Below are 11,174 nucleotides of genomic sequence, written 5' to 3' on the forward strand. Positions count from 1 at the left end.
GGTTCTACTTTATCAGGGATTTCAGCTAACTGCATTGGTTCGATCTTTGTGGGATCTTCTTCTTCTTCTTATTCGGGATCCTTGCTCTCTTCAACTTGTTGCTGGAGAATAGATTCTTTGGCTATTCGATAGAGGTCCCAATCTATGATTGTGCCCTAGCTATAACCTGTCTTCTTTACGTTTGAAAGAATTTAAGCTTTCAAGCATAAAATTGTTATCGTAAAGGGAAAGTAAGCTGGGCCAAACATCTAGCGGCACAATTCTGCATTTCTCTTAGAATGATTTTTCCCACATCAATAGTATTTTTCGTTAAAATCGAGTATAACAAAACCATTCTCTCTAGTGAAATTGTAGTCCCATGTGATATAGGCATAAGGCTGAATCGAAAGAAATAGAACCATACCTTCGCTAGTGGTGTCAAATATTATCTGCGACAAGTGTGAATTCCTTACTTCGACACAATTGTAACACCCCGAATGTTGGGCCTAGAAGAAATAGGTTTTAAATAAGGGAACAGTTAGGAGACTGTACATAAATATTTAGTTATGCAAGGAAGTGACATAAATGAATGTCTACTTCAGTGGTTAAGTGATTTAGGAGTGTTTGGAAGTGTCTGAGAAGTCAGGGGTTTAAGCCTTAGCTTATGCAAAATTTTTATTTTAAGTGAATAAAATCCTTGGATCTAGATAGTAGGTTCTTAAATTATTGTAGTTAAAATATGATACAAATGAGTTGTTGGTCTAGTGGTAAGGGGCATGTGGAGTGTACATGGGGTCTAAGGTTCGAGTGGTGGCACATCAAAATGAGAGTATTTATTTTGCTGCCTAATTCGTGTGAGTGGTAGAGTTGGATTGAAATACTGCTAAATGGAGTTTGAACTCGTCATAGAGAGATTTTAGGAGAGAATATTGGGATTTGGGGAGGTTGTTGTTGTGGAGAGATAATAGTATAAAATTAAAGGATAGGAAGTGGATGGAGAGTGTTTAGCTGAATTGGAGGAGGGATTTTTGAGATTTGGGGTTGTGGCCGATTTGGTGAGAGTTAGAATTCGGGTTTCATTCATTTTCCTTCAACCTTGGTTGAATACAGCTTCTCTCCTCCGTTGCCATTTTTCTTTTCAATTTTCTCTCCTAGTCAATTCTCCCTTCTTCATTTTTTTAAGCTCTGCCGAATAGCTCTCGGCTTTAGCAATGGTTCGTTAATCAATTGGGAGCGTAAGTTTTTTTCTCTTCTTTTCCCTCAAGTGCTCTTCATTGGCCGAATACTAATAGATTAATCCCGATTCTCGGTTATTTGTACGCTACATCTCTGATCTGCAATCTGTTTTATCGTTGTTGGTAAGTGGTTATGGTATGATAAGGAGTCATCTGTTACTTTTTGGGAAACAGTATTGAGTGGTAAGTGGGGTGTAATTGAGATGGTTTGTCAAGTATGAGTCTAATATAAAGATGGTGACTTTTTTGTAGGTGGTGGTCGAGGTTGATTGGCACATTCCTTGGGAACCAAGGGCGCGATGATCATTGATTTTCGGAATAAGAGTGTTTGGAATGAAGAAAATCTGCAAAACGCATCAAGTGTGTAACACCTCATTGTAACTGTAGAACGGAAAAAAGTCGAAAAGCTGGAAATACAACGTTTGAGACCACACGAGCGTGTGATCGCTCGTGTGGTAAGCCAAACCTGTGAATCATAACCTAAATACCCCCATAGGATAAAATGATCGAAATACCCTCATAGGGTAAAATTATCAAAATACCCCTATAGGGTAAAATGATTGAAATATTCTCATAGAATAGAATGACCGAAATACCCCTATAGGGTAAAATGATCGAAATACCCTACAGGGTAAAATGACCAAAATACCCCCATAGGGTAAAATGACTGAAATACCCCTATAGGTTAAAATGACCGAAATACCCTCATAGGGTAAAATGACTGTTATACCTTTAGGAGATGAAATGGCTGGTATGGCCTTATGTTATGTATGACTGATTTGCTCTATGATATGTATGACTATGATTAAGCATGATATTTTGCATACACGTATGATATTATGTCACGATATATTGCATGAGGATGGGTTGTTATATTTGGAGGAAGTGTACCGTACTGATAAGGTTACACGGGTCGCCTAAGACGACTGTGGACCTATTGATGGCTATATGCCATTTATTTTACTGACAGCTTTCCTACAATTTTGTTTAGTGCCGAACCGGTGCTAATCTTGGTGTGTCTGGCTGGGTGGGTCGATTTTATCCCCACATGGTGTGTTTGGCGGGACGGAGTAGTGTATAGAGGCTGGATTGGGTAGGATTTCTAACTGCATATCTGCACTAATTAATGATTTTTTACTATTACTGCATCGATTAATGAAATTACATACTGTTCACTGCATGACTAATATCTGTTACTGTTATGGGCCAAGGCCCTACTAATACTATTACTGAAATTGGGCAAAGGCACTACTGATTACTGGCGTTGTGGTGGGCTCAAGCTCAATCATTTACTGTTACGGGAAATGGCTGAGGCCCACACTGAACTGGACTGTTACTGTAATGGGCTCAGACCCAAACTGCATTTATCTACTGTTTAATTGACTGTTTGCTTGTTAGGGGATTACACACTAAGTTTTTGTAAACTCACCCCTCTGTTTAACTGTACAGGTAATCCCTAGTTGTAGGCGGGTTGGTGCTGCGAGGGACTCGATGATGGCCACACAACCACATCAGCTTTCGTTTTTAGCTTTTGACTTTTAAGTAACTGAATTTGGGTATTTTTATGTAAAAAGGTCTCTTTAAAGTTATAAACTTTAAATTGGGGGTTTTTATTTATTTAGTTTGATATAAACTGCTAATTGTAGAAAAAGACGGGTTTTCAAAAGATAACTATTTTCAAAGACACCACGTTTTCGTAAAATACTGTAAAAGTTTCCGCATCAAACAACGTATTAAATATAGTAACAAACTAATATGATCAACACACTACTAAAGACAACTTGAGTTTTTAGTAAAAGTGAATTAGTATGGAACGGGTTTTTAATAAAACTCTGTTTTTGAAAAACACTTCAAATTGATATCGCCAGATTCGACCATAATGCCTAGGCCGAGTTTTGGGTGTTACAACAATCCACTTAGAACCTGGAACTGTAAGTTCCTCGAGAATTTCTTGCAGATTTTCAGCATCAATATTTCTCATCAAGAAAGAATATTCGTCATCTTCAAAATTAGGTAATTCAAAGATTTCATTAATAGTGGTTGAGCTTATTGGTACCTTAATTCCTCGAACGGAAACTTCTGTTAATTCAGTTTAGGTCAAATTTGCATAAAATTTACGAACTAATTCCTCATCTGCATTTGGTCTTTTCTCACAAAACAACTCCTAATTGAGAGCTTCAACAATTTGTCTCATGTGTTCCATGAAATCAATATAGTTGCTTTCTTTCAGTGTAAAACCTTTTTCAGGGTGCATTTGTTGATTCTTGAAAACGCTTTTGTATCTCGCTTTGGCTTTTTCACAGTGAAATTTGCTTTGTGATTCGTCAATTTGGATAGAGGCATGAGTTCTCTTACGAGGCATGATTAACCTGAACATAAGATGGAAACAAATTTTTCTCAAAAATTCAATTTGCATAAAATATTAACAATTCAATAAATTGAAAAATTAAATAAAATTGAAATTTAGGAGAAAAAATTTTTCTTACCACCTTTGTATGAAAATTAAGAAACCAAAAAAAAAAAAAAACTACCAGCAAAAGATTTTAATTGAAGGTTGGTTGAAAGGGTGATTAGTTGGTGGTGAAATAAGATGGAATTATGGTGCACAAGTGACAAGGAGTGCACGGGCTAGAGGTAAGGGCAGCAGTGGTGTGCTAGGCGCGGCTTGGTATGATGAAAGTAGCAGTCATGTGCGAAGCCTTGCGTGGGCAGTAGGGCACGCGTGTGCCGCGTGGATGCTGGCAGTAGGTAGTTGCGTTAAGGAAGGCTTGGCAAGCTACTGGGCGCATGAGTTGGTGCGGAAGCTGCTGGGCGTGCGGGCAGGTGCAGCAACAGGGAGCAGGCTGCTGGGTTGGAGCTAGAGCTGGAAGTAGCAACTGGCATGCGGTGGGGCTGTTGGTGCCGATGGTGGGTGTTGGTGTGGTTCGGTTAAGGTGATGTGAAAAAGTTGGAGAGGGTGGATGGAATTTATAGTGAAGAGGGTAGGAGTTCAATTAAAATTCTTAGAACAAATTAATAATTAAAATATTCTAAGTTTTAAATCTACACAAAGTTAATAACAATTAATAATTAATATAATGCATATTAAAATATTATTTGCTATTAATTTATTGAAATAAAAACCATTAATTGAAATATGATCAAATTTAAACAAATCCTAATTCTATGCAAAGTTGATAATAATTAATATATATTATAATAAATATAATTATATACTAGTTATTATCATCTTATTTATTAAAACTAAATTAAACACATTTATTTTAGACACCTTTGAAAATATTTACAAAAAAGAGACATCTAATTTTTAATATTTACAAAAAGAGCAACCAAATTTTGAAAATAATTTAATTAAGTACCTAGACTTAAAGAAAATTTGAAAATTGAGTTGCAATTAATACTTAGATCAAAGTTGATCTTTTTATTTGAAAAACTAAAAAATTATTTTACCATTTAGGGAATAATTTCTCGGAAGATTATGTTAAAATCAATTCCAGGAAAGATTGGAGGGGTTATAAGTGGCCCCCTTAAGTTCCAATCTCCTAGACAAAATTTATTTAAACATACTAATCCCAAAAATATACGCTAAATCATTTATTTAAAACGAAAAACAAGAAAAAATAAATTTCTGATAAAATGAATGAGACTGTATCTCACTTAATTTTATCCCCCTAGTAATGTTTTAAGCGCTGGGCATTGACTCGAAAATTACCTCCCTTACCTTGAAGTTCGACAACTCCATATAGGAAAACGTGGTGAATCGTAAATGGACCGAACCAACATGATTTCAATTTACCTAGAAAGAAACTTAATCAGGAATTGAATAACAAGACTTGTTGACCTGCTTCAAATTCTCGAACTCGAATGTGCTTGTCATGCCATCTTTTAAGTCTTTCCTTGAATAGTTTGACATTCTCGTATGAGAACATTCAGAACTTTTCTAACTCGTTGAGTTGAAGCATCCGTTTCTCTTAGTAAGCTTAATATCCAAGTTGAGTTGTTGGAGAGCCTAGTAAGCTTTGTATTCTAACTCCAAGGGCAGATAACAGGTTTTCCCAAAGACCAACCTATAAGGTGACATCCCTAAAGATGTATTGTATGTTGTCCTATAAGCCCATAAAGCATCATCTAGTATTTTGGACCAATCTCATCGGTTCGGACAAACTACCTTCTCGATTATGCCTTTGATCTCTTTGTTTGCTAGTTCACCTTGCCCATTCGTCTGCAGATGGTAAGTTTTGGGAACCTTGTGCTTCACTCCATATTTGTCAAGTAACCATTTCAACCATTTGTTCACAAAATGGGACCCTTCATCATTGATGATAGCTCTTAGGGTTCCAAACCTTGTGAACACATGTTTCTGCAAAAATTTCGTCACAACCTTGACATTGTTCGTTGGATATGCCTCGACCTCAACCCACTTAAACACATAGTCAACTGCTACCAATATGTACTTGTGACCAAAAGATGGAGGGAAAGGATTGAGAAAGTCAATACCCCAAACATCAAATAATTCTACCTCAATGATGTTTGTTCGGGGCATCTTATTTTTGTTGGAAATGTTTCCAACCCTCTGGCATCGATCACAACTTTTTACGTAGGAATATACATCTTTATATAGCGTCGGCCAAAAAAATCCAGCTTGTAATACTTTGGTTGCAGTATGTGTACCTTCGAAGTGTCCCCTACTCGGAACTGTGTTGCAATGATATAAAATCTTATGTACTTCATCTTCTACCATGCATCTCCTGATCTTTTAATATGTACACTGTTCAAACAAATATAACTCTTCCTAGAAATGGTACTTCACATCGTGAAGAAACTTTTTCTTTTGATGATACATCTTATCAATCGACATAAAACCACAAGTTAAATAGTTAGCAAATTCAGCAAACCAAGGGGTATTATCGAGATGATTTACCTTCAGTATGTGTTCATCTGGGAATGTCTCCTGAATAGGTATAAATGGAGAATTCCCTTCTTGCAGCTCTAATATGGACAAGTGATACTTGGTTTTCTACCCTTTTTTGATCTTGAATTTCTAGATCGAATTCCTAGAGTAGAAGTACCTATAGGATCAATCTCGACTTGGTGTCTTTCTTGGCAAGCAAATACTTAATTACCAAATGATCCCTATAAACAGTCACTTTGGTACCTCCAAGATAAGATCGAAACTTGTCAAAAGCAAACACAATAGCAAGTAACTCTTTCTCTGTTACCGTATAATTTAGATGAGCTCTCGTTAGAGTCAGACTTGCATAGTAGATGGGATGAAAAACTTTGTTCCTTCGCTGGCCCATCACAGCTCTTATCGCTAAGTCACTTGCATCACACATTAGTTCAAATGGAAAATCCTAGTCCGGTGTGATGATGATGAGTGCCGAAACTAACTGCTCTTCAAATCATTGAAAGCTCTTAAGCACCCCTCATCAAATTTGAATATCGTGTCCTTCTCCAATAATTTGCATAGGGGTTTAGCAATTTTGGAGAAGTCCTGGATGAATCTTTGATAGAAATTGGCGTGACCCAAAAAGCTTCTAACACCCATTACAGATGTTGGAGGTGGGAGTTTCTCGATAACATTTACTTTTGCTTTATCTACCACAATTCCATGTCTCGTTTACCGATGCCCTAGAATAATACCTTCTCGTACCATGAAATGACACTTTTCCCAATTAAGTACGAGGTTTGTTTCTTTGTATCGCCTTAGTACCTTGGCTAGATTGGCTAAGCAATCATCATATGTTTCTCCAAACAATGAAAAATCATCCATAAATACTTCCAAGTACTTTTCAACGATGTCAGGAAAAATAGACATCATACATCTTTGAAATGTATCAGGTGCATTACATAAACCATATGGCATGTGTCTAAATACAAATGTACCGTACGGGCATGTGAACATTGTTTTGTGTTGATCCTCCAGTGCTACTGTAATTTGATAATACCCCGAATATCCATCGAGAAAATAATAATAGTCTCGCCCTACGAGTCTATCTAGCATCTAGTCTAAGAATGACAAAGGAAAGTGATCTTGCCTAGTATCATTGTTCTGCTTCTGGTAATCGATGCAAATTCTCCATCCCGTAACTGTTTTAGTCAATATTAGCCCTTTATTCTTGTTCTTAACGACCGTAATACCTCATTTATTTGGCACGCACTGGACTAGACTTACCCACGAACTATCTGAGTTGGGGTAATTTATACCTGCATCTAACCACTTAATGATTTCTTTCTTTACTACGTCCTTCATGATGGGGTTCAGTCTTTATTATCCATCAATCGTCCCTTTCTCGCCATGTTCTAGGATGATCTTGTACATGCATACAGACGGACTAATGCCACGAATATCCCTATGGTCTATCCGATAGCCTTCTTGAATTATTTCAACACTAGGATGAGTTTCTCTTCTTGCTCTTCTGTCACTTCTGTTGAAACAATCACAAGCAAAGTAGAAGTGTTACCTAAATAAACATATTTTAAATGTGAGGGAAGTACTTTCAGTTCTAATTTAGCTGACTCCTCAATTGACACTTTCGGCTGGATGTAATCTTTACTTTCTAACTCCAAAGATTCAAAGTGGGATTGCAGATTAAATCCCCTTTGATTAGCTTCTAGCAAAGCTAAGTATTCCTTTCCCTCTTCATCACTTAAAAGGTCTAATGTCAAAATTTGCTTCAATGGGTCCTCAACATAGTTGAGTTCCCTTTCCATGACTAATTCTTCTAAATCAGACACTGCAGAACAATCATCAAGTGTGTTACGAAATTGCATAGACTTAAAAAAATTAAATGTTACCTGATCATCTTGGAAATGCATAGTAAGGTTGCCATTCTGCACATCAATAAGGGTCTTTCTAGTTGCTAGGAAAGGTCTTCCTAGGATGATTGGCACCTCTTTATCTGCTTCAAAGTCTAGAATAACAAAATCAGCAGGGAAAATAAATTTATCTACACATACCAATACATCCTCGATTTTTCGTTCTAGATGTGCCTAAGATTGATCTACTAATTGAAGTGTAACTGTAGTAGGTCTAACTTCACTTATCCCCAACTTTCTGAATATGGACATGGGCATCAAGTTAATACTTACACCCAAATCGCATACTGCCTTACCACAATAAGTTGCTCCAATGTTGCAAGGTATGGTAAAACATCTAGGATCTTTCAACTTTGGGGGTAGTTTGTCTTGAAGATATGTACTACATTATTTCATCAAGACTACAATCTCAAATTCTCCAAGTCTCTATTTCTTGGACAGGATACCCTTCATGAATTTAACGCAATTTGGCATTTGTTCAAGTGCTTCTACCAACGGAATGCTGATATAAAGTTGCATGAGTATGTCTAGGAACTTCTTGAACTGGACTTCCTACTTCTACTTCTGAAGTCTTTGAGGGTAGAGTGGTGGAGGCTTCTTTACTAGAACTAGTTGATTCATCTTTTATGGTAATTCTACATGTAATGAAGTTGTTATTTTATTAGAATTAAGTGGTTCAAAAGCTACCTTATCAGATTTTGCAGATTTTGGTTCCGGTGGAACTAGAATTTCAACACTCGGCTGAACTTCCACTGAGTCTTGAGCATCAGCTGGCTCTTCTTCATCTTTGACAGTGTTCGGCTCTAATGTCTTTCCACTCTTCAATGACAATGCTTTACAATGCTCATTCCCCGGATTTCTTGGATTCTCCTTATCATTAGGCAAAGCACCTTGTGGACGGTTTCTGAGTTCAGTGGCAAGCTGACCCATTTGATTTTCCAGGTTTTTCAATGTGGTTGTTTGGCTTTGGATCAATGCATCATTTTTGGCTATGTATACCTTCAACAAGTTTTCTAAGCCATTGAAAGTTTTAGCTTGAGGTTGCTTCTGAACTTGTTGGGTAAAAATAGGTGGCTAGGTCGGTCTAGGCTGGGCATAAGTGTTACTAGGTCCAGCCCCTTGGTTACTCCAGGAAAGGTTAGGGTTGTTTCGCCAAGATGGGTTATAGAAATTAGATTGCAGTCCTTGCCTTCCTCGGTTCTGGTTTTGGTTACACATGTAATACACAGATTAGCGTTACCTCCGGAACTTGAAAAGATTCATAATGTTTTTCACGTTTCAATGCTGAGACAATATAGGTCAGATCCTTCACATGTGATTACCCCCTGTGAGGTTGAGATACAACTAGACTTATAATATTCTGAAGAACTGATCAGAGTTTTGGCACGTGAAATAAAAGAACTGTCGAACAAGAGGGTACCGTTAGTTAAAGTTTTATGGAATTGTCATGGGGGTTGAGGAAGCTACTTGAGAAAATGAAGACTCAATGAGATTACAATACCAAATCTGTTTACTGGTAAGAAATTTCGGGGACGAAATTTCCTAATGAGGGAGAGTTGTAACAACTCGATTTCTAGTGGTGTTGAAAATAGTGTTTCAAGACCATAATTTTGACATAATAATCCATAAATATTATTTATTTAATATTTTCAAGATTTTTAGAGTTGTATTAAATTTTAGTTAGAAAATTTTATCGTTTAGATAGTTTATTGAGTATAAAGGACTAAATCGTAAAAATTGCAAAAGTTGAGTTAATTAATTAAAATGATCAAATGAATAATTTAACCAATAGGGGTTAAGTTAGTGGATTAACATGATTACTATTATGTGTGGATAATTTTAATTAATGTTAATAGTGATTAACTAAAGGTTAATTAGGAAAGATTTAAAATTTACAAAAATACCTAAGTATATATATTAAAGTTAAGTAAAGAACGGATGATACTTTGTTGAAAATCACTCATATTCTCCACGACACCTAAAGGGAAACTAGGGTTTCCATAGTTCCACTTACTTAAATTGGTAAGTGAAACTTTGCCCGTTTTTAGTAATTTTTATGTTTTTAAGCTCATATTAGCTTAATCTAGCTAACCCGAGGACTAATTTGTGAAAATATTAAATGTTTTGAGTTGTGCCATTATTGAGTTTGAGTCATTCTTGAAATTTTATAGAAGTTTATTGATTATGGTTCTTAGATAGGATTATTTTGTAAAATAATTTTTGATGATTTTAAAGTTTAAGGATTAAATTGTTAAAACGATAAAATTATAAGGACTTATTAAAACATAAATTGCAAAAATGGGTTGTATTGGAGTCATTGAATATTCGGCTGAACTTGGATTTAATAAAAAAGGGTTAATTTGCATGATTTGAGGCTTAAGTACTAAATTGAACAAAAGTGAAAAGTTTAGGGTAATTTTGTAAAATATAAATAAGGGGTTTAATTTTATAAAACGATTTAATTTTTGTTGTTGAATTAGTTAATTGAATGGAATTATTATTTTAGATCAAGAACGTGTTGACAATAGCGGAAAAAAGGTTTTAAAGTAGTCCCTGTACTTGAGTTGTTACTGCAGAATAGTTTTGTAAGTTCGTGTCATTATTTTTTATATTGTATTTATTTTATTTCATGTATTTTATGATTGTGTTTAATGTTATACTTGACTTTGGATTGATTAGAGATTGCATGATAACGAGTATGAATATTAACTGTCAGGCCTTGAGCTGGTGATACAAACCATAACAATGGTTGAGATTCTGTATTTGTTGCGGATTCTCTACAGCTTGTGTAAGTAGCATCGTGATTCAATGATGATTTTAGCAGGTACTATGTATCATCGATACAGACCGTAACGATGTCTTGAGATCCTGCATCTATTGTGGATTCTCTCTGCAACTTGTGTGAGCAACATCGTGAGCTGGTCAAAACTCTAAAATTAAACTCGAATGAGTGAGACCCTCTGATTACCTGAGATTAGATTTTATTAATGTAATGATTGAGAATGTAATGTGAATTAACGCACTATGTAATGCTCACCTATTGTGAGTTGCTTTTTTATAGGAACTTCATTTTTAAATCTATAATTTGGTTTGTTGTTTTAATTTGGTAAGATTTATTGTTAATTTAGCGAACTTACTAAG

General features: G+C 35.8%; 1 protein-coding gene across 1 annotated transcript; it reads right to left on the minus strand.

Annotated features, from left to right (window-relative positions):
* Positions 1-5,361: 5,361 nt before the first annotated feature.
* LOC121222064 (uncharacterized) lies at positions 5,362-8,963 on the minus strand. The gene is made up of 2 exons (XM_041101958.1): positions 8,721-8,963; positions 5,362-5,667 (listed from the first exon to the last, which is right to left on the minus strand). The coding sequence occupies exons 1-2, from the start codon at positions 8,961-8,963 to the stop codon at positions 5,362-5,364; spliced, it is 549 nt and encodes a 182-aa protein (XP_040957892.1).
* Between the last annotated feature and the right edge of the window lie 2,211 nt (positions 8,964-11,174).

The sequence above is a fragment of the Gossypium hirsutum genome, chromosome D10 (assembly GCF_007990345.1).
Source record: "Gossypium hirsutum isolate 1008001.06 chromosome D10, Gossypium_hirsutum_v2.1, whole genome shotgun sequence".
NCBI lineage: Eukaryota > Viridiplantae > Streptophyta > Magnoliopsida > Malvales > Malvaceae > Gossypium > Gossypium hirsutum.